Below are 24,878 nucleotides of genomic sequence, written 5' to 3'. Positions count from 1 at the left end.
GATATGCATCAGAGACTAATAAAAAACCCCAAATATTTAGCTTCAGCATATAAATCATTACTGTAACTTCAGTAACTTTGACTTGTCTTTTATTAACCCTCAGGTCAGGCAAAGCTGCCCCCACTCACATTAAAGAAGACCCATAGAAGCCTAAGGAACTATTTGAAGAGTAAATTACTACTCAGTGCAAGAGTATCGCCCTATGCAAACAACCCCTTTCAGAGGCTACTGAATTTACCTATTCTAGCTGCAAACTATTAATATTTTAATGATGGCAGTATTGCCAGCCCAAGTGTTCAACAACCATGAGTCAGATCCCCCAAATCAGGAGACTGACTTAAAAATAATGTGTTTCTAACTAATACATATTGAATTCTTTGTAATTACCTTGGGGTTTTGACATCACTGAGGTGTACTGAGGTCATGTTCTCATCTGCAGCCAGTGAGGTCCAGGCTTACCTAAAAATCAAAGTAAGATTCTCCAGTCATCACTTGATCTCTGCCACTGGATCTTTATGGAAAAAAAAAGAAAATACCATGAAACTTCTGATAGAAATGCTGAAATCTGGCAAAAATCTTACATAAAAACCACCATTTTTAATGTAATAATGACATGTCATAGTTTCATAGGGTCAGAAGGGACCTGAGGAGATCATCTAGTCTGACCCCCTGCCGTGGCAGGAAAGAGTACTGGGGTCAAACAACCCCAGCCAGATGTCCAGCCTCCTTTTAAAGACCCCCAGGGTAAGAGCCAGCACCACTTCTTTTGGAAGCTGGTTCCAGGTCCTAGCCGCCCTGACAGTGAAATAGCACCTCCTAATGTCTAGCCTGAAACTACCCTCTGCTAGCTTGTGTCCATTGTTTCTTGTAACTCCTGGGATTGCTCGGGGGAACAGGGACTCTCCCAATACCTGCTGGTCCCCCTTGACTAGTTTGCAGACTGCCACTAGATCCTCTCTCAGCCTTCTCTTTTGGAGGCTGAACAGGTTCAGGTCTCTCAGCCTTTCCTCGTAGGGCCTGCGCTGCTGACCCCTGATCATGCGGGTGGCCCTCCTTTGGACCCTCTCCATATCGGCCACATCCCTCCTGAAGTGTGGCGCTCAGAACTGGATGCAGTACTCCAGCTGTGGCCTAACCAGTGTCACATAGAGGGGGAGGATCACCTCCTTGGACCTGCCTGAGGTGCATCTGTGGATGCACGACAAGGTATGGTTGGCCTTCCTGACTGTGTCCCCACTTTGTCGGCCCATGTTCATTGTGGCATCAGTGATGACTCCAAGATCCTTTTCTGTCTCGACACTGGCGAGAAGGGAGTTCCCCAGCCTGTAGGTGTGCCGCTGGTTCCTCCTCCCCAGGTGCATTACCCTGCACTTGTCAGTATTGAACCCTACCCTGTTCTCATCGGCCCACCCCTGTAACCTATCTAGATCCGCTTGTAGCCTGTTCCTTCCTACTAGCATACCCACTTCACTCCACATCTTAGTGTCATCTGCGATATATCTGTCATCAAGATATATATTTTTAAATTATACTTTTAAACAGGTTACCAATTGTTCTCCTATAGCCCTGATCCAGCAACTATTTATACGGAGATATTCACATACGGAAAATATGCACATATGTGTTTGCAGAGTTGGGGGTCTACATTTTGCAATCAAAAAGAAATGAGAAAAAAAAGCTGGGCCAAACTGAATGTTGTTATTGAACTGTCAACAGTAATTTCTACATTTACAATTTTGGTAAAAATGAATGAAAGGATAATCGAACCCATATGTATATTAATCGATTGTTTCCATAACTATAACATGATTGAATGCTTTTTAAACTAATGAACATTTTGGTATTTATTATGTTTGCTAGTTATTGTAGAAACCATAAAAACATTTAAATTTGGGAATTTCCTTTTTTTTAAGGACCTGTATGGTACAGGATTTACCTAGTCATCATCACATAAAACTGTGTGTGGAAAAAAATGCCCCCACTTCTTCCCCCACACAGAACTATTCTTGTCTACCTCACTTCTTAGAGGATCCAGTCCAGTATGTGATTTCAGGCTGCCCAGATGAAACAGATGATATTTGGAAATTAATTAGGGCCTGGTCTTGGTAGGAGCTGTAGGACTAGCACTACAGATCTCAGTTGAACTAGGAAATCAAGAAAGAGCTAAAAAGGAGAGAGGAGTCATCATCATTTGGCTAAGAAACCCCTTTCTAGGTATTTTTGCATACATCTGTGTACAATTAAAAAACATTGGAAGAAGCTCACTCTGTTAGAAGATGTATGACACAGCAGGGAAGGCTGAGAAGGCCATACTAGGTGTTCAGATAACAGAACCATTATATTTTTCTCTGATTAGATCTACCACAGACTTTTGGCCCGGACACTGAGCTCTTTCATACCACCTCTGAGCCATTATGGTGGCACATTTGGGAGAAAGGAAAAAGAAGCATTGGCAATAATCTCAGAAACCAGTGGGCAGGATTTTTCACTTTCAGCAGTTCACCACCAGTGCAACTTATTGACTTTAGCAGAACTGCCGCTGATTGTCACCAGTGCAAAGTGAGATGAGATTGAGGCTTTATATGGTTTATGTTTTAATAAATTTGGTATAGTGTACATACAATTCTAAGTTATTTCAGAGGAATTAGAGCGGGAAGGACGATGAGCATCTATTTTGGAAGAAGAGAAAGAGGACAAAAATTAAAGTTATTTAATAGAAAACTGAGAGGTATGAAGAAATGTTGCTAAACTAGCTCGAAAGGAGGCATGTATGTAGCACAGCTGACAGCTCTTGTTAGCTGGATCTTGCCAGAACATCCACGGCAACATGCATGAATCAGCAGGCAAAGGGGCTTTAGGTCTATTGACGTCGGTCTGTATAATCAGGGGGAGAAAGTGGAGAGAAGATACAGGAGCAACAGAGACAAAGAAAATATAAAAGAAAGTGGGGGAGGGAGAGAGAGGAAAGGAAGGATGGACAAAAAAGGGAAAAGAAGAAAGGGGGAGAGCCCTCTTATGGGGGCAGAGAGACTAAGAGAGATTGAGGAGAGAGCGCCTGTATTTTCTATAATTACTGTGGATTGGCTCGGATTAAGGGCAACTAGCTGTCTCTTGGTTTTTCCTTTTTATATAACAACTAATCTCATTCTAATCAGTTATTATTAAATTATATTCCATTTTTAATTCATTCACAGATCACTTGTGGCACAATTCGGACATCTGGACAGATAATTGAATAGAGATAATTTATGTAAATGAGGAACAGTTGTGTACAGAGGTGGGGGAGGGGACAGTCCAGCTCATGAGGCCAGTGACCTAATCAGGAATTTCCAAGCGCTGCCACCGCTCCCAGTGAGGGCTCAGGGAGCCTTTGTGGTTTGGGCAGGCCCCCAGGTAGTGGTAATTGGGTCTAGGTCAGATCTCTGGGCTCAAGAGACCAGGCTCTACTTAGTAGCCTTTGACTTTTGACTTCTTAGGATGGGGGCTGTCTCCTCAATTTGGAGCTTGCCAGCCACATGCTGTGTGCTACCACAATCAGAACAGCACTAATGGGTGCACACACACAGTAAACCCTGATGTGCTCCACTTACTGGAGAACATAGGCACAGGCTGCATGCAGCTTTCTGAGATGACACAGTGGAACTGATGAAAAGCATGAATGGCTGTCAGCAGGCCCTGAATATCAGCCCTGTGTGCTCTGCTTCCCCCTGGCCTGGACTGCAGGCAATGAAGGAACTCTGCAGCTACCCTACATCCCCAGTGCGCCCTATGGGCTTGGAAAGCAGCACGGGCTAATGAGCTGAGCACAAGACAAGGAAACAGAAACCTCAGGGCTCCATTCCCAGTTCAGTTGCCATACAAGTCACTCAAGGACAATATTCTCAGCATGCCCCACTGCAAGGGGGCTGTACGAGTTAAGGTTTGTAAATATTTTTTGTATTATTTTTAAAGGAGCCAAATAGCCTAATCCACTGGAGCTTACTGGCTAAAACCAAAGCCTGTCCAAACCTGATGGTTGAGTTGCCTTTTGCAAGGTGCAGAAAATTCAGCCTATTATTGCCTTCTTCTGGAAGACAAAGCTAGAGAGGAGGTGCCTTGTGACAACTGGAGAGTGAGCACAACATCTCTGGGGAAAGTTAGGTATATGTTCCCATCCCAGGCTGGGGTAAACTTTGACAGAAAGAGCCGGGGCATTATTTCACACCCTGTGGGGAACTAAGTTCCTTGAAGCCATGGCATTGGGACAGAATGTCTCATAGTTGGTCTGGGCTTGGATAAGAGTCACAGCCTGTCCAAACTCTCAGTGGACCATCTTTGTGAGAGACTGGGTTTTTCTCTACAGCATGTTTTTCAAATTTCGACTTGGGTATGAACTTCCTTCCTCCCGTAAAATGGGCCCTGTGCTCTCCAGCAGACATTGCTGTCTTCCCCACTGCCTGTCTAAAACCTTTGTGTAGTGTTGCTGTCCCGTTTTTGAGCAGCAGCCTCATAGGATCCTGCATGTCAAGAGGAGGAGAGCTTATACCAGTCCCAGCCTACACAGTTTGTAAAGTGCTTTAATATGCTTTGTGATAAATACAGGAGATGACCTATAAGAAAAACAATATAACAAAAAGGGAAAAGAGGAAAATGTCAGGATTTCAATATAGAGTCATAGAGTCATAGAAAACGAGGGTTGGAAGGGACCTCAAGAGGTCATCTAGTCCAACCCCCTGCTCAGTGTAGGACCAGCCCCAACTAGATCATCCCAGCCAAGGCTTTGTCTAGCCAGGTTTTAAAACCCTCCAAGGATGGAGATACCACAGCTTCTCCGGATAGCCTGTTCCAGTGTTTTACTACTCTGCTCATGACAGGTTTTTTTCTAATATCTAACCTAAACTTCCCTTGCTGAAACTTGAGACCATTGCTCCTTGTTCTGCCACCACTGAGAACAGTCAAGCTCCATCCTCTTTGGCACCCCCTTCAGGTAGTTGAAGGCTGCTATTAAATCCCCCCTCAGTCTTCTCTTCTCCAGACTATATAAGCTCAGTTCCCTCAGCCTCTCCTCAGAAGTCATGTGCCCTTTCCCCCTAACAATTTTTATTGCCCTCCTCTGGATTCTCTCCAATTTCTGTGCATGGGGGGGGGGGGAAACACACACTACACAGTACTTCAGATGTTTATATTGTAAATGTATAAATAAAATCCCTAAGGGATTTGCCATGTGTTAGGTGCTCTGCAGTAACTGCCCATGATCACTCTTTTTTCCCCTTCTGAAGATGGCTGTAGCCACTTCCTCCATAACACATACCTCTAAGATATCTAAATATAGCAAAAATCAAGACCATATAAGCCTAGAATAACAGATTTTTTTTCCTCTCTCCATAATCCAGGAACACAGAACTGTGAAACTGTGTATCTATTTTAAATTCTGCTTCTACTGCAGAGCAACTACATTGTCTTTCTTAATTTCTTTTGACTATATATGCTATGTAATTTAAGTGAGAAATTCTTCTTTTCACCCATGTAGGCTACTTTAAAGGCCATTTAATTTATTGACCCCACTTTGAATCAAGAAGGTTATTGCCCCCTGCACTTTGGAGGAAACTACCTGATCCTAATAATCACCTGTCATGACAGAAGACTCCAGATCCCCTCCATGAATCCCAACTCTTCTCCTGTCCTGAGGTCACTGAAGTCATCTAATCCTATCAGTTGTTCTGTTGCTCAAGTCACCTCTTCCCACATGGATGATGAACACCATATTTGTCCTTTTCCAATCATCCAGGACCTCACCCAAAATTGTGGCAATCAGCAGAGGTCTTGGACAATTGGAAAAGGGCAACTATAGTGCCCATCTTTAAGAAAGGAAATAAGAAGGATCCAGGGAACTCCAGACCAGTCAGCCTCACCTCAGTCCCTAGAAAAATCATGGAGCAGGTCCTCATGAAATCCATTTATAAGCACTTGGAGGAGAAGGTGGTAATTAGGAACAGTCAGCATGGATTCACCAAGTGCAAGTCATGCCTGACCAACCTGATTGCCTTCTCTGATGAGATGACTGGATCTGTGGATGCAGGGAGAGCAGTGGACATGATATACCTTGACTTTAGTAAGGCTTTTAATATGGTCTCCCACAACATTCTTGCAAGCAAGCTAAGGAAACATGGGTTGGATGAATGGACTGTAAGGTGGATGGAAAACTGGCTGGATCATTGGGCTCAGAAGGTAATAAGCAATGGCTTGCTGTCTAGTTGGCAGAGGGAGTGGAGTGCCCCAGGGGTCAGTCCTGGGGCCTGTTTTATCTTCACCAATGACCTGGAAGGTGGGATGGAGTGCACCCTCAGCAAGTTTGCAGATGACACAAAGCTGAGGGGAAAGACCTCAACAAGTTTGACAATTGGGCCAAAAGAAATCTCATGAGGTTCTCTAGGACAATGAAGCTTATAAAGAAAAGGATGAAGCATATGAAGGCTGGAGATAAAGCTTAGAAATATGAAATGGGGGTGGCTGTTGAAAGAGTTTCCAGGGCTCGGTCCTTGGGCCCATACTGTTCAATTTCTTTATATTAGCGACTTGGACGAGGGGGTGAATAGCACCCTTTTCAAATTCGTTGATGACACCAAGATTTGGGGTGAGGTGGGCATGCTAGAAGGGAGGGACAGGATATAACTGGACCTGGACAGGTTACAGGGGCGGGCGAATGTGAATAGGATGGGATTCAATACGGACAAGTGCAGGGTACTGCACTTGGGCAGAAAGAACCAACAGCATACGTATAGGCTGGGGAACTCCCTTCTCAAAAGCACAGAGGCAGAAAGAGATCTTAGAGTCATTATCAATTCCAAAATGAACATGGGCCGCCAATGTGAGGATGCAGTCAGTAAGGCTAACTGCACCTTGTCATGTATCCACAGATGCATCATGAGCAGGTCCAAGGAGGTGATCCCCTCCCTCTATGTGACACTGCTCAGGCTGCAGTTGGAGTACTGCGTCCAGTTCTGGGCGCCTCACTTCAGGAGGGATGTGGCCAGCATTGAGAGGGTCCAGAAGAGGGCCACTCGCATGGTCAGGGGGCAGCAGGACAAACCCTACGAGGAGAGGCTATGGGACCTCAACCTGTTCAGCTTCCACAAGAGATGGCTGAAAGGGGATCTAGTGATCATCTATAAACTTACCAGGGGGGACCAGAGGGGAATGGGTGAAACCTTGTTCCCCCGAGCACCTCCTGGAGTAACAAGGAATAACGGCCACAAGTTGATTGAGAGTAGGTTCAGGCTAGATATCAGGAGGCACTACTTCACAGTCAGCGTGGCCAGGATCTGGAACCAGCTTCCAAGGGAAGTGGTGCTGGCTCCTACCTTAGAGGTTTTTAAAAGGAGGCTCGATAATTACCTAGCTGGGGTCATATGAGCTTAAACTTACCAGGGGTCATATAAGCCCAGTATTCATTCCTGCCCAGGGCAGGGGTTTGGACTTGATGATCTGCTGAGGTCCCTTCTGACCCTACATCTATGAACCTATGAACCTATGAGTACTTCTGGTAATTGCTATCCCATATGTCTAACTTCTAGTCATGCTATAGTAATGTCATACACCTTGCCATACATACTTGATTCCAAAATCAATGGGTAATGGGAACACAGGCAATATATCTGATTTTAGTAAAGCATCTCACAAATACCATCAAAATTAATTCAATTTAGTTTGAAGAGGGAACAGTCACGTAAAGTTAAAATGGAAGAGACATCCCTGTCCAATGACAGAAACACAGTTTGGACTTTGATTAATGGTATACATTTAGTTTACTTTTGATTCTTTCTATACAATATTTTCACTTTTATGTTCTATTCTTGTAGTTTGTATTAGCAAAATATTTAAATTACTGTTGGAAAAATTATTGTAAATGTATAAATAAAATCCCTGAGGGATTTTCCATGTGTTAGGTGCTCTGCGGTAACTGCCCATGACCATGCTCTTACCTTGCCCTACCATCAATGAAGGCAAAACTACACTAACTTAGCTCTCTTTCACTGAACAATAAGCTACCATGGGGTAGCTTCCATCTACTGTATGCACACAACCAAGTGCATGGACAGCTGACATATGGTCAATCCTACCTCTTTTCACCTCAGTCTAACTAGTTCATTATCACATGCCCTGAACTACATATTCAGAAATAAGACATCACGGAGCAACTAAATACTTTCATCTCTTCATGGCTATGGCATGGCCACAATGAATTTGTATTCAAATTCTGGGTACCTCATTATCAGCAAAATGATGACAAAACAAAGGGAATTTAGAGACGAGCCAAGAAAATAACCAGGGTATGGAGGGGTTGATTTGATTTGCCTGTGTTGCTCAAGTGATGAGAAAGAATAAAAAGAGTGAGTCTTAGGCTCTTTAGTTTACTTAAAGATTTAGAATGGTGCCAAGAGTAACTGGATGAAATAAAGAATACTATCATTTGGGGCAAGTAGCAAGCAGCAACTCCTGACAAGGAGATATAACAGGCTATGTCTGTCCCCTAGGGAAGTGACATGAGGGGGAGACCCTGTTGTATGGGAGATTTAAAACTAGACTGGATGTTTTGAATTCCAAAGGCCTAACCACCCTTTCTGTAGAAACTATCAGCAGGGAAGAGGCGATTCTCTCGCAGGAGCTGTCCAGCACTGTTGTCTCCTAGATCCTGTGGGAGGGACTCTACAAGATATCAGTGAAGATCTCCCACACTGTTTCCACCTCCAACTCCTTCTCATCTGTATAATTTCTCATCCTGTTGAAATCTTCCTTTTTATGGGGTGGGTTCATCCCCATGTAACACTCCTGTACCTCTTCTTTCCTGCCATCCTGGAGGCAACAGACTACTGATTCTTGGACAGCCCAAATTCATTTCTTTCTTCTCTGGGTAATCTTCCAGGTAAGAATTCTTATTTTTAAATTATGTTTTATAATGTAACCCCCTCCCCCACATTTTTTTTTGTTATAGTAGAGAAAAATTAATCAGAAAAGGGAGCCTTGGCAGCATGTTCCAAAAATTCTCAGGCTTCAAGTAAGTCTCATCTGTCCTGGAAACTCTTTCAACAGCTACCCCCATTTCATAATTCTCAGCTTTATTTCCAGCCTTCATATGCTTCATCCTTTTCTTTATAAGCTTCATTGACCCAGAGAAGCAGGGCAGTCTTGGCAGGTGCCAGTGCACCTAATTTTCCCAAACCAATTGCCAGTAGCCCAGTGAGTTTGGTAGTTAATTCCCTGAGTGCACTAGCTCTAGCTGATCTGGGAAAGCTGATTTGAGCATCTTCATATTTCCAAAGTTTTCCCATGCCAGTTCTTTATCCATAATTCCTTGTCTAGGATCATCCTTCCTTAATAATCCTTGTTTATATATTTTCCTTTGATTTTAAAGATCAGCTTGGTATCTGTCATATTTTACCCTCATTAATTTACCTCCTTTCTTCCTAGTAGAGCTGACACACATTTGTAGCAGCATTTACTAATAGCAACATCTTTTACCTAAAACATTACCCTGGGGAACATTTCTGTACCATGTATTCAAATGATATTTCCTGTAACAGCAGCAACCTCTTCAGTAGTATCAAGGAATTGACATGTTGCTACTAGCAGACATTACCTTTACTTCATAATCCTTTGGGTAAGGGAATTCCCAGTGTTTCTTCCAAAATAAAATCTGGATTTTTGTTGTCAAATTTAGCTCCAAATTGGCTTTGGACCTACATTCTGATATTTAGCGCAGCCTTTTTTGTCATATCTTTTAAAACTTAATAGTACACAAGAGTGTGGCACTTTCTGCAGAGCACTGTGGAAAAACAAGTGCCTGTTAGGAAGGAAGACAAGGTTCCTTGGGTGATTTTGATATCTTTTATTAGACCAACCCAAATAGTTGGAGAATAGTTATTAAGCAAGCTTTCGGGTTCAAAAACCCTTCGTCAGGCTAAGGAAGTTTCAGCAGTTGGTGTGTGCTCTTCCTGGATGGAATGAAAAGTAAAGAAGCCAGGGGCTGGGCTGGGCTGGGGAGTCAGTTGCCAGGCAGATTATACTGTGTCAAAAATCCAATGTCTGTGTTTAGTTCATGATCTCTAGTATCCAGGAGGTTAATGAAGTGGAGTTCATAGGCTCGTCTCTGGGAAGTGTTGTGTAAGTTTCCCTTGAGGATCAGGACTGAGAGATTGGAGCGAGAGTGGCCCTCCTGTGAGAAATGTGCCCCCACCGGTAATTGGGTATTTCTGTCTTTGATAGATTTCCGGTGTCCGTTCATTCTGGTGCGCAGTTGTTATTTGGTCTCTCCTACGTATTTTCCATCAGGGCATTTGGTACATTGGGTGAGATATATTACATTTCTGGAGGTGCAGCTGTAAGATCCAGGGATGCTGATGGCTCTGTTGTGGGGTGTAGTAATTGTGGAGGTGGTGGAGATGTGTTGGCAGGTCTTGCATTTCTTGTCATGGCATGGTCTGGATCCTTTTGCTGTGTTCTGGGCTTGAGGAAGTTTGCTTCTGGTGATGAGGTTGGCAAGGTTCGGTGCTTGTTTGAAGGCTAGGATGGGTGGCTCTGGGAAGATCTGTTTAAGAATAGGGTCTCTTTTTAGTATGGGTTGTTAGGAAGGAACAAACATACACACCCACACTTTATCCAGAAGCCACCATGCTCTGGAAACCCTCTTTAGAATACAGGTAGCAAACCCCATAAACTGTGAGCTAACCAAGAGTATAGACAAAAGGTACAAAGGTGTGCCTGACTGACCCCAGAGTCCCATATTCTATGATCTTTCTTCAAAGTATAGGAAGTACAGGCTTGCTGGAACAGCATTTATCAATCTGTGGGTCATGACCCAAAAGTGGGTCACAAGAATATATGAGAGGGTCATGAATAAACTTTGAAAAATGGCTTCTCCTTTGAAGGAGAAAAACATGGGAAACTGTGGCTTTTCCCTTGCAGGCTGGCAGAGTTCCAGCCTGTGAGGTGTTGCTTGCCCCCTGCTCCAGCCCCACACATCCACCTCCTACCAAACATTTTGGGAGGCTGGGGCCTGAGGACAGGGCGCAGTGGGTCAGGAGTGAGGGACACTGGGTTGGGACTGGCCATCAGTGTTTACAAATGGGTCCTGGTACAAAGAAGGTTAAAAACTACCATGCCAGAAGACACCATGCTCTGGGGAGAGGCAAAGGACTCCTAGAAGAGGTATTCAGCAAGGGAAAGAAAGTGGCTGGGATAAAAGGAGAGGAAAACGAGCTGGAACATGAGGAAGAATAGAATAAAGAAATGTAAAAAAGTTCCTAAATGTGCAACATTTTGTTTATGATCTTGCATTTAGAATCTGATTATGGACATTTAAATTGTAAAATCTCTATTTTTTTCTTTATAAATTATGGTCTCTGTTACATGATAGTAGGTTGGTGCTTTCTATTAACAGCGTACAATAAGTATAGGCCCTGTTCAATCCATGACTGGAACATTCATTACTATCTTTTCTATTTAGATTGCACCAAATGCCATTTTCAAGTACATTATCTTCAACCAAACACTGATTAGATACCTACAATCAAGACAAAAAAGTCTGAATGAAGGAGTCTTTGTAGACAGCTGAACTCTCTGTCTAGACAGGCATTTATACTGTGTTATCTTCATCAGATCTGAGTTCAGAGAAGTGGTGTCTTTATTACAGGGTCACTAAACCAAGCCATTAGCTCACAGCTATTCCACAAAGGCCTACCTCTGTTACATCAAGCTTCCCATGAAATGAAGGGTACTACAATAGTAATAGCATAGCTACAGGCTACCACATGATATACTGATGATTCCTGAGTGAATCTGCTCTTTCCCTTTAGGAAAACCACCAAAATGAGATGGGGCAATTACTCATTTGTCCTGAAAATTCCTTTTGTGGGTTCCATAGGGCTCTGTCTTGCTACTGCTCTTGGTTAATGAATGTGTTGCACTGTGTTCAGTATGTTAATGATCACCCCATTGCCTCTATTTTCTCCGTGTATCCCATTTCCTCTTGTTGCTATTACTAAATGCTGCTACAAATGTGTGTAGGCTGAGACATGAAGAAGAACAGATAGTGCAAGACCCAGCTGTTATCTTAGGTTAGTCCTGTGGAGAGAGCTTTAAAAGGTTGGAAGGTAGATGGGAGTTAGACCAAGAGATGTTGTTTGGGGTTAGGGAAATGCAGGAAGTTGCTTTGCTTCCCAAGGACCATCGTTGTGTTCATTATCTTGGTACATGTTTTGGATTTACTAAAATTAGTGACTACAGATATGTGTATACTATGGGGGCACCATGTCCCAGCTGGAATGGCCCCACCCAGCACCTGCCCACCTCATCCTGCTCACAAGCTTCAAACCAAGATATACACCAGTAAAGACAGGGATGTCTCTCTGTGACCCCACTCAGTACTTTGATCTCCATGCTTGAGAAGAGCTTCTGGGGACAACCTTGGCACATTTTACCAAGAAATTGCCAGGTTTACAGCAGGTAAACAGGAGCAGGTGAGCAGGGCATTCTTGGGGTCACATCAGCTGGAACATGTTGCCCTGCAGTATAGATATGCCTGGGATCTCTTATCATATACTTTGGAAATGCAGTGTGGGCCCCCATTCTTTGACCTGACTAAATCACTGCTTCCTTGTCTGTTTTTTATGATGAAAACAAATTTTGTGGGTTTTTTTAATTGTGTAATGGGCCTGGAGCTCAAGGCAGAAGCAGATAATAAAAAGGAACAGAAACATAAATACATAAAGTGCCTATCACAAAGGTATGTGGACAAATATAATATGATTTAAATGCGATTGTTGGAACCCAAAGCATGGATGTTAAACACAGCTAGCCGACAGAGATGCTCAGAGATGGACAGTAAACAAGAGCGTTCTGTAAACAGCTCCCTAATTCTGACTGTTGATATATTACTTTCTATTAACACCTACACATGATGAATGTTCTTCATTTGCTTTTCTACCATGATCCTGATAGTCAGGACTATGGTCTTGATGCTGTGCCCCAAACTACTAAGAAGAGGGCTACTGTGGAACCCTAGTGTGACTGGATATTTGCCTCTGACAGAGACCTGAAAGATCTCTCTCTCTCCATTTATTCTTGTTCAGCTTGTCAGGGCAATAAAGTTTCAATGAATTGATCTGTACCTGCTCTGCAAAAGCCTTCTCACACCTCTAACTATTCTCCAGAGTAAAAGTCCCCGCTGTCAATGCCTTCTACTCTATAGGGCTTTTTCTTCTTATGCTCCCCTTCATGGTCCAACAAAAAGCCTTCCTTGTTTCTTCTTGGGGTACTTCCACTGACTCCCCTGCCTCAGTTCTTCTCATTAATGCCCCCCAGCACAGACACCATTAGCAGCTCATTTCCCCTCCTATCCCCTCCCCTTCCCTTCAATAATCTATCTACATATTAAAATGAGTTTGTCCCTGATTTACATGCGTAAGAAGGGATGTAATAATGAGGACGTAGATTAGAAGATTTAGCACAATCGTTTGTGTAGATTGTGTCCCATCAAAGGGCAGCTCTGACGAGCTGAGATTAAGGAGCAAACAGCTGCCGCTGGAATTCAGTCCATTTGTTTGTTTGCTGTTTTCTCTCTTGACTCCAGCAAACAGTCTCATTAACATGCAAGTGATTTGCCCCTTAAGCCTTTTCCTGTTTATTATTGGGAGAGTTGCTGACGAGGGCTTTGTAGAGTCCCTGGCCCAGTTCTGAGAGATCGACATGCAAATCAAGATTAAAATGGGAAGTAATTAAAAATAAAGAGGGGGCATGACACCTTGATGCCCCCTTCCCTTCGAGGAGCCTTAAGGTTTGGACATTGCTGGTAAAAATACAAGGTAGAAAAAAGGATGCCTGACCGAACAAGTCCTTTAAGTTCTTCTCACCCAGGCCTCCAGGTTCTTCCCTTCTCTTATTTTTAAACCCTCCTCCCAATGCAAATAAAATGTCTGTCTGCCTACTAAATTCATCTACAGCATTTGCTTCAATGGCCTTATTTGGCACCTTGCTCCATACGGTCATTGCTCTTTAACTGAAATAGTTTCTAGACACACAATTGCTTGTGGGGATCTGCCTTCTCTGACAGAGTCCGCTTTGCTTTTTCAGCTACAGACATATGCTGAGCCTGTTGGTGGAATCAGCAAACTACCATTCCTCAGGGTATCACCATATAAGATTGTTGCCTTCATAGGTATTACCTGCTTTGGATCATAGTTACTGGCCTCAATACTATATGTTTATCCACATTAAAATTCATTTTCTATTTGCTAACCCCAAGCACTATGTAGCAGATCTAACCAAATTCATTAGCATAATTCCTTTTTATTTTCTCTCTCCCATTTGGTGTCATCTCTAAACTGTGAGATTTCAATCCACATTGTTAACATGCACAATAAACCAGAAAGGCCTTCAGTATTGTAGAGTTGGGAAGAAGCCGGAGGAATCAACATAGACCTACAGACCAGGTAAGCCACCAGGGGGCATTTTCTTCAAGAGGACTTTTTTCAAACAGGAAAATAAACATTTGCTTACTCTTACTTGTTGTCTTATGTCACGAGCTCCTTAATTTAGTCAATTTTGATTGGGAACCTAATCAAGTGCCTGTGCAAAACATTAGTTTTACCTTAGCTCTTTGGAAAGGAACAGTGGATCATGTTACCATAAATACCTGGTATAACGTCAGTAAATTTCAACAGTTTCACTAGAGACAAATTTGCTTTGAAGCCTGTAAGTCAAATATATAGGGGGCATTTGCCAATGTTTCCTTACCAAGCCCTGGACAAATGCTATTAGCTACTTCCTCATTCCTAATGAGAATATGATAACAAACCCCTTTGTTTCTTGCTGCTGTGATGTTTCATGATCCTTCAGATTTTGGGTATTACCTGCAATGATGTTTGATATCCAGGTAGAATTACCTTTGTGAGTGATATCATTGCACATGTGGGGAATTAGGAAAAAAGCCACATCTCCCTCATACCTTGCTGGTTTAGAAGTCCGTGAGAATATCTTTTGCTTGCTGGGGATCTGAACAATACTTGCAAACACCTTCAAGCCTTTCATTAGAAGGGACAGAGAGAAACTCAAGGGCTAGGGACAGACATTCAAAAAACCTGAGCCTGAATTGACTCAATCTTTGCAGTTTAGTCTACCCTGGCTAGGCTGAACCAGTTTGTAACTGGACAGACATTCTCTCTGGAGTGAGAAAATGCAGGCACATGCCTGCAGTGGCTCAGGCAAGAAGTTGGGGGGCACTAGAGCAGCCCTCCTTTCCCTTGCATAGTGCTGAGCTGAGGGGGGACATGGCCAGGCCCCAACAGGATGCTTTGATTAGGGAGGTCTGCCTGCACCATCCCAGGCTTTCCCCCACTGGCTGCTCAAGGGGTGGGAGTGTTGCCAGCCCCCGCCCCCTGCTAGCACTCTGAGGCAAGGGGGAAGGGGGTGCAGTGCATGCATCTGTTGATGATACTGAGCTTTTCAATCTCCCTCCCTGCTTACTGTCTGCAGCAAATTGACAGGCAAGCAAGCCAGCAGGGGTCTGATAACAGTGTTTATTACCCCATCAGCAAAACTATAGTCTCTCTGCATTACTTCAAACTCTTCTTAAACAACTTGCCAGGTGACCTGTTGATTAGCTCCAAACAGCCCAAAGCAGTCACTGTTCTGCCTGCCTGTCCCAGTGAAACTGGAGAGACATACACGCAGACACCTCTCAGCATCAGCTAGCATACCACATGCCTAATGTCCATGGGGCTGGGGTCCCTGCTGTGGGAGATGGGAAGCAGGCGGGGGGGGGGGGATTCCTGCTTGAGCAGCAAGGCAGGGGGAAGCCAGGTAGACCCTACTGTACTTGCAGTCTGTGCAGGAGCTCCAGCAAGGGAGCAGAATGGAGGGGCCAGCCCTGCTGTGGAGCAGAGAACCCCGCTCAGCCTAGAGAGCATGCCGGGATGCTGGGGGAGTCTGGTTTATCTTAAACCAGCAAGGGGTCTGGGACAGACATTGCAGAAACTGGTTTGACCCAAATCAGTTAAGTCTGATACTACATTCAACCAGGTTTATTTCAAATTGGTTTCAGCCATTTTCAAACTGGTTTGTGTGCACTGAACATCTGTACTGTTATAGGTTTAAACCAGTTTCTGATCACTTAAACCAGTTTATGTATAATGTCTGTCCCTAGCCCAGTTGAATGAGACAGCTTTCTCCTTCCTTCATAACTGTTTCCATTTCAAGACTAACAAGGTGTTAAATTCCAGAAAGTTCTTTTGAAAATGTAGGGTTAGTGAGCAACAACAAGGTATGTGTACCTGTCATGTGGGCATTTACCACATTCAGTCACTTAACAGCCAGCTGATGTATGATTAAGGGCATCATTAATCTTATGTTGTCCACGTTACAACCCAGGTCAAACAAAGGCACATGTTGTCAGTATCTGATCACCACAGCTCCATTGTGTTTCCTCCTGTGCATTGAAAGCCTGTGTGACCTGGTAAATTCAGAGGATCTGACTGTGGCTGGCCTTCTGCATGGGTTGTTCACAATTCAGTGCTCAGAGGAGCATAGGGATGCTCTTTTACCACCAGTGGGAGGTACATATCAGCACTATAGCAGGTAGGTGAGGGAACCATATCCCCATTTCCCACACCTGCTTCCTAAGGGAAGGATTTTTGCCTTGCCTTAGCTTAACCTAGCATGGGGCAAATGTACATCATGCCCAATGTAGGCTTATAGCAGGGGCAGGCAATTATTTTGGGTGGAGGGCCACTTACTGAGTTTTGGCAAGTCATTGAGGGCTGTATGATAGGCAGCCAGGGGCAGATAAATATTAATTTTCTAAATTTTTTAGGGGCGCCTCAGGCCAGATAGAATGTCCTGGTAGGCTACATCCGGTCCACAGGCCGCATTTTGCCCACCCTTGGCTTATAGCTAACTGCTACAGTTTGGACGTAAATTAGTCCAGCAACGTCCATGAGTTTACATGGTTATCACTGTAATAAGACTTTGGAGTGGAGTGAGGTCTTAATACCCATTCATCATGCAGAAATAGGATCAAAGGAATAGAAGGGGTCTCCTGAGCCATCAAATCCAGGCCCCATATAAGTGTATGTGATCACGGACTGAACAAGCACAGTATTGTGCCATCACTGTGGCACTCCATCACTCACTGTGATGGAGATTATACAGCAATCATCTTGCCCTCCTCTGCCTTCCCTCCTAGTTAGTGTTGGTTATATTTGCCTTAATCAGACTGATAGTTCTTGATGGTGGGTGCTGTGTGTGCTGTGTGTGCAGCACCCAGCACAGTACAATGGAGTCCCTTTCCAAACTAGAGTATCAAGATGTTACTAATATATAAATAACACTACCACACAATGCAATTTTTAATCCATTATAACTCAAACCAGTCCAGTAGATTTGCAGAGGATCACTGAAGGGTGTTTGGCCCATCTACCCCTGCCATATATCTGCAAGTACTTCCCTCTTTCCTTGTTGTGGTGATTAAAGCAATGGCGTTTCATTTTATGATGGGAAAAATATTTTGTTATCTATGGTTTCAAGTTCAACAATGGGTAAGCCAGTTTTGCTCAAGCTAGACAAAAATAAAACACACACCTTCCCTTTGAGCAGAGGTATGTTTGCCCTCACAAAGTGATGACTGACTAAAAATGGGGCTTAGAGTAGAAATGCTTAGCAGTCTGGATGTAAACCATTAGTGTTCCAGCCATAAAAATGAGCCAAGGAAATCAAACTGCCTGTGGAGTATTGCAGAAAAAGCCTACAGGCCAGCGTCAATATGATGCCCCTTCTACTGCATCAGGAACTCAGTCACTCAGCAACAGTTCCCTATGCCAGCCTGTCTCTTGTTGGAGTAGCAGTGATGGACTCTGGAGTTTGTGTGTGACTTCTCAGGATCCGTGGCCTGTGAATGAAATCATATTATAAGTATATTGGGGAATCATTGGGGGGGGGGGGTGCAGTTCTTTATCTCTCCACCAAAAGAAAGTTTGCTCAGGCTTGTTGGTTCTGGATGACTTGTGATTGAGTGGTGCAGGGAATGAAGATAGGGTTATCATGGTCACTGTGACCTCCCATTTACTGCCTACTCTCAGATGCACATATTTGTCTCCACTGTAGGGGCCAAACTTGTAATAAGAGGGAGCACATGAGACTGCCTGAAATTCAGTGCCAGGGAACATGAGGCAAGAAGCAGTGGAGTGGGAATGAGGCAATCATGAAACAGTATCCTTGCTGACTACTTGTGCCGCTGCCCAAGGTGGAGGTGGGAAGTCTCCAATCCTTAGTGACTGGGACTGCTGCCAGGAGACAGCTTCTTACCCTGGTTGTGTCAGTGAAATATTTCCTTGTCTGCATCTCTCCTACAACTCAAAGTACAAAGTGAGCACTGGGGCTCCCTCCAGGTTCTTTGTCAGAGGTCATGTCACTGGGCAGTGAAATGGCTACAGACACAAAAATGCCAAATTTATCATCGGGTTTTCCCTTTGAGGCACACAGTGCTTTGGAGGCCTGTACAAACACTGCTTGGAATCAGTGGAGGCAGCGTGTGTTTCATAACAAGAATCTCCTGTTGATGGTTGCTACAGTGAAGAGTTAATGCATGTCTGCACTGGCATTGTATCTGGTTCCTTATCATTTCCATGAAGAGTAGACATGAATGGAGTATAATTACCCTCTAAGTTAAGGAAGCTACTTTCCCTGCTCAGGCTACTTGTGTCCAGCCAGCTTCTCTCTCTAGGACAGAGAGATCTAACTTGTCCCTGCATCACAAGCTTCTTTGCTGAATATGATTATTGTTATTATTACTATTGCTATTATGTCAGAAATTGTTGTCCTGTGTCCCAGTCTGTTATCTGGGGATTCTGCTCTAATCTTGATGATCACTAATGCAGTGTAAATCCAGCGCGCTGGGTGATAATCTGGCTACATAAAAATGGACCTTTTAGGCATAATCAAAACCTTTCATTTTAATGCTGTGCAATATTTTTGGTCTAAACTTCATTCTGCTTCAGCCACTTGCATCTGCTGCTCAGAAATGCACCACAGCATCTTATAAAATCAAGCTGGCACTTGGTGTGCAAACTTTGGAATCGAAGGTGCACTGCTTGGAGAATGCAAAACGGGAATTTAGCTGTAACCTGCTGCAGAACAAGAATTATGCTCTGCAGATGGGTGTCATCTGAAAGTTGGCAGGAAACTTGCCCCTTCTCTATGCCTTCAGGGAACTTCCTCTCCCAAAATGTGTAGTATGTTTATTTTTTATTTTAAATGAAAGTTGGTGCCCTGCCCTTCATTTCATTATTCCTAATTAATATATGTTGGAACCATGTTGTCAATATACATCTATCCTGACCAGATTCTATTCGGCAGGCCTGGCTTAAAGGGACACAAAGTATGTAATATATACCCATCACCTGGAAAAAGGAGAGAGGAGGACAGAAAGCTGCAAGGGATGGAAGGAACAGCAGTGACAGGGAGAAAGGAGGAGACATAAGGACCATCTCCCCAAAATGCTCCTGCTGCTTTGGTTAAAAATAAAATATGATGTATATGTTGTGTTACTATAGTGTATTAGTATAATGCATTATATAATGTACAGTTAGATAACTCTTTGCATTATTTTATCTGACTCCCCTGTCTACTGGTACCTGCAGAGGTTCCATCTGTTTTGTTTCTGTCACATATTCTTCTATTTTCTCTCCTTCAACTCATCCCTCCTCTTCTGCTCCTTCACTGCCCTCCCTCCCCACAGGTGCCCATTCTCCATAGTCCTTGCCTTTGCTCTGGCCCTGCTTGTTTCCTCTGCACAGGCATGCTGAGTATCAACACTGAGGGAAAGAGAATGCAAGTGCTAAGAAGGAAAAACAAAACAACCACCCCCCTCCTTCCCCAGCGGGCCACGTTTAACAAGGCCATGGGCTAGAGCTGGCCCGAGCCCCACAATGAGCCAGGCTCGTAATAGGGCCCTTTCTCTTCTCTCTCACACCAAGCAAATCCCTCTCCCTGACTGCCTCACTCTGACAGAGCACTTACAGGGGAGCTCCAGGCTGTTTCTGTGCTCCCCACCAATTTTGCACTTGTGCCTCTCCACACTGTGCTAGGGTGGCTGCCTGCAAAGACTTTTGGAGTGTGAAGGCTGCCCCTGAAGGTGCGGGCGCTGTTGTCAGTCATAGTTGAGGTGGCCTGCAGGAAGGAGAGATGGTAAGAACCCAGCGGGAGATGGGATGTAAGGAAAGTGCAGGAGGCAGACATCTACTACAGAAGAGCTGGACCATGAGCAGTGGCAGGTAAGAGAAGCTAGCCTGTTTCAGGGGAAGGAAGGAAATCAGTAAAACTATGGCAGCGATCCTGTGCCCTGCCTGTAGAAAGAGCTGTCACACCTATACAAGAAAGTCTTTTCCTGGGGTCAGATCCCTGTCCTCTGCTCCCCTTTCGGTGGGGATGGCTCTGCTCAACCAGCTGGCAGTGGACATTGGATCAATAACTCTGTATTTACGAGGGTGTCACTGATCCCGGGAGGTTTCACTGTCCCCTCTGCAAGCAAACAGAATTCCCCTTTCACAAACCACCCAGCTCCTCCCACCACTAATTTATCACAGTCTTAAATAATCCCCTAGAAAGCAAAACCATTTCTTGATTTGGGCTAAAGTATCTCCTTCCGAGCCCTGCCTGGCTGTAGATCACAGCAGTGCCAGCGTGTGCCCCACTGCCCCAAGCTTAAAGCCAAACAGATTCATCATCGCAAGTCACCTCCCTCTGTTGCTTGGAGAAACCTCCCTTGCTCCTGCTCACCATAAACGTGAGGCTTCAGGAGATCCCCAAAAGAAAGATGAGGCCTGCCATGCTGCATTCATTTCACAGCCCCCTCACGCCTCGCCCAGATCATGAGTAGAAGCCGCTGTAAAAAGAGGACCATGGGCCTTTAAGACGTGCCTGGCTGTCCTGGTGTGTGTGGTGCAGTGAGGCAGGGAATGCACTGCTGATACTAACCAAGTTTGCCAGCCATGCTTTTCTCATGGCTCCCACACAATGGCCCGTTTTTTGCCCACCTGCCGATAATGCTTAATTAGGCGAGGAGTTGATTAATTTGAGGTAATTGACAGCTAATTATGGGCCTGAGGGCTCATTAACTTGACGTCTTGTCTCAGTGAATTGGCTGAAGCGGGTCAGGTGATGCCCACCCCCCACCCCCTCCCCTCCTGCCACCCTCTAACTCCCAGCACAGAGGGACTGTTGGAATTCACCTGGATGGCAGGAAAGGAGCCAGAGAAAGAGCAGCTTAATGCAGGATGGAAGGCAAAGCATCCCAGGATTATACAGGGTGGGGCTGCCCCAGGATCCCATGGGAATATAGGGAATGACCCTGGTTTACTGCCAGCACAGCGCCAGAGACTACAGTGATAAGCATGGCAAAACATGCTGTTAGAGATGGTGCCTGAGATGCTTGGGACACAGAAACATAGCATAGCTGGTCAGGGAGAGGCTGGCCCATTTCATAAACTGGAGGATCTCAGGAGGGAAAGGGAGTGCAGTTAGGGACAGATTGAAAGTTGGCAGGAGAACACCAGATAAACCACCCTAGTGGGTTGGGGAGCAGTGCCTGAGACTAAGTACAGGGCCTCTTGGTGAGCTGATGGCCAATTGTGCTATTAAATTAAAGCATGCCAGTGATTCTCAACCAGGATAACACAGCACTTTGGGGTGCCTTGAGATCTCTTTAAGGGTGCTGTGGAGTGCTACACAATGTTAGCAGTGTTAGGCATGCAAACACAGTTCACAAGATAATCCAGAGATTTCAAATAGGAATCCATAGTGTTAAAAACATTCTGACCTGTTGTGGTCTTTCTGAGTTATCTGCAACAGAAAACCTGCTCTATTATTTTCAATAGTCAAAAAACAAGTGAAAACTAAGAGCTAGCATTTTCTGAGGGGTGCCTTGTGTCTAACAATGGTCCTTGAGTCTATCACAGGGTGCCTTGACTCTAAAAAAGGTGGAGAATCACTGGATTATACACAGGTTTTACAAGGCACGTCATGTCAGGAGGTTGGATGGGAATGAGGAGAGGTCCTATCTACAATGAGAGATCTGACCTGCCTCCCTCTGGCTAGAAACTCTCTCTTTTGCGTAACAGCACCACCAGCGACCAAGTCCAAGACCTTGGAAATTACCTAGTTCCCAGTACCAATTCTATTAGAATTTGCTTAATTCCTACACATTAAAAGGAACATACAGGCAACAGAGACACGTAGAAGAGCATAGGAACTAGCAAACAGGCAATAACTTGTCTAGTCTCTTGTCTGGTGTCCCAGTCCCATACTAGACTAGCTCAGTGAGCTGTATTATCAATTTCCCATCATTCCTGTCATATTGGATCAGACCATCCAAACAAGGTCCATCCAGGCTGGTATTTTGGCAACAACTGTAGCCAAGAGTAGGCAATAATAGCTTAAAATTCCCTCAAAGCATGCTATCGTGCCATGCTGCACCTGGGAGAAACTAAATGGAGCTGTATGGAAAACATTGCAGAGGGCTCTTGATTAAGGTATGCTCCCACAGAAGAAGCATGTGCTTATATCAGTCTGAACTTTTCCTGGATTACTGCCTGAATACAACCTTTTTATGTGTCTGGATGCTCTTTATAGTCATGGAACATCAAGACGACACTAACTATTCTAGATATCTTATATGACCATCCATCATCAGAGAATCTGGCAGCTTCTGAAGCATTTATGGACTTATCCTCACAATACGCCTCTGAAATGGGGAAGCAATATTATCCCCTTTATTACAGATGGAGTTCCAAGGCACAAAAAAACTGACTGACTTGCCTGAGGTCAGACAGGAAATCTGTGGCATAGCTTGGAACTGAATACAGATCTCCCACATTTCAGTCAAATAGCTTAGCCACGAGAGCATAATGAAGCATGTATAGTGGAATGTTTTGTTTTTAGAAGGGGTGTTTTAGGAGGGACTTATTTTTTGTCATATAAAAAGAGGTTGGTGTGTATTTCTGTCCGATAAGGCACGTCAAAGAGAAGTAGCGGAAGATGGTCAGGCTTGTGATGGTCCTTCATTCATTGGGGTGTTCATTTTCCAGCCTCGGGCTGACTCAGGAGAAAGTTCCACCACCTCCACAGGCTACATGGGAATGTAAAGAATACTAAGTTCGAAGTGCAGCACTCTCTTGGGCTGTAGCTTACCTCCTGCTCCTTATCTTTTAGGTACTGACATGGATCCCATCACTGAAATATTGGAGCCTGACAAACATTAACAAATGTGTCTCTATGACCTCCCTGTGAGGTTTGGAAGCATGACCTCATTTTATGGAGCAGGTGCAGGTAGACTGGTTGTGCCCAAAATCAGGTGGAAATCCATGGCAAAGCCAGGTATGGGAGAATAGACTGAGCTCTAGTCCAGTGCCCCCTTAGGAATCTCTTCTGCTACACAGCAGGTTTGACTTGGAGACCACACAGCAATGGCCATTATTGCAAATTCAACCTCTTTCACAAGCTTAGGTGAGGTAGCAAGCCAGCCACCCAGTGAGTCAGCAAAACTCACGTAACACTTTCCCAGCAGGATCGATGCCAGTGAACAGGATGTGGTGCTTAGGCAAAGATGGCCAGCCTATTCCATTCATCCTAAGACTTTCCCTGTGGGCATGGCTGTGTCTAAAATGGAGAAATCCTACAGATCAATGCATGGCTGCACAGATGGTGTTGCCAGCAAGGCTTTGGCTTCTTTGACCACAGGACATTGTTCCAAGAAGAAAGATTGCTAGGAAGAAATGGGTTCCACCTGATGAAGACAGGGTCTGTCTGAGCATCTTCTCAGACAGGCTCATTAACCTAGTGAGGAGGGCTTTAAACTAGGTTCATCAGGGGATGGAGATCAGAGCCCTGAGGTAAGTGGGGAAGTAGGTGATCTGGAGGAAGCACAAATAGGAGGGTGCAACAGAAAAAGCCTTCTCATTCTCCCTGAGCAAGTAGGGCAATTGGCTAGTTACCTCAGGTGTCTGTACATGAATGCACAGAGCCTGGGAAACAAACAGGAAGACTGGAAGCCCTCGCACAATCATGGGACTATGATGTGATTGGAATAACAGAGACTTGGTGGGAGCTCACAAGCCTGGAGCACTCTCATGGATTGGTACAAACTGTTCAGGAAGGATAGGCAGGGGAGAAGGGGAGGAGTTGGGTTTTATGTAAAAATAGCTGTATGATTGCTCAGAGCTCCAGCATAAAACTGGAGTTCCTGTTGAAAGTCTCTGGGTTAGCTTCAGAGGAGAGAGCAACAAGGGTGATGTCGTGGTGGGTGTCTGCTATAGACCAGCGTGTCTCAACCTATCGGTCACAACCCAAAAGCGGGTCGGCAAGAATATATGAAAGGATCATGAACAAACTTTAAAAATCAATTTAAAAAACTTTAAAAATGGGTTCTCCTTTAAAGGAGAAAAACATGGGAAATAGTGTTTTCTCCCTTGCAGGCTGGCAGTTGCAGCCCGTGCGGGGCTGCTCGTCTTCCCCCCGTTCCACGCACACCCACCCCCAGCCCCACACACTGGGGGGCTGGGAGCAGCAGGGTCGAAGTGAGGGACACTGGGTTGGGACTAGCCGTTGATGTTTACAAATGGGTCCTGGTACAAAAAAGGTTGAGAACCACTGCTATAGACCACCAGACCAGGAGGATGAGGTGGATGAGGCTTTCTTCAAACAGCAAGCGGAAGTTTCCCAATCACAGGCCCTGATTCTCACTGGGGATTTCAAACACTCTGACATCTGCTTTGAGGGCAATGTTTGCAGTGCACAGGCAATCCAGGAAAGTTTGGGGGACAACTTCCTGGTGCAAGTGCTGGAGAATCCAACTA

General features: G+C 44.6%; 1 protein-coding gene across 6 annotated transcripts in view; it reads right to left on the bottom strand.

The window, feature by feature from the left end:
• LIN52 (lin-52 DREAM MuvB core complex component) overlaps positions 1 to 24,878 on the bottom strand; it is a 146,311-nt gene that overhangs the window by 24,194 nt on the left and 97,239 nt on the right. For 3 of the 6 annotated variants that reach the window (XR_009460226.1, XM_014611295.2, XM_019488720.1), the window contains exon 6: positions 388 to 459. Coding sequence is in view for 5 of the 6 variants with exons in the window: in XM_014611295.2 (XP_014466781.1) it covers positions 422 to 459 (38 nt within the window). In the remaining variant the exon portion in view is untranslated. The other 3 variants (XM_059723078.1, XM_059723077.1, XM_019488721.1) reach the window with 2 other exon arrangements.

This window comes from Alligator mississippiensis, chromosome 2 (genome assembly GCF_030867095.1).
Source record: "Alligator mississippiensis isolate rAllMis1 chromosome 2, rAllMis1, whole genome shotgun sequence".
NCBI classification, from domain to species: Eukaryota; Metazoa; Chordata; order Crocodylia; family Alligatoridae; genus Alligator; species Alligator mississippiensis.
Note: the sequence above shows the minus strand (reverse complement) of the source record. Positions and strands in the feature narration are given on the sequence as shown.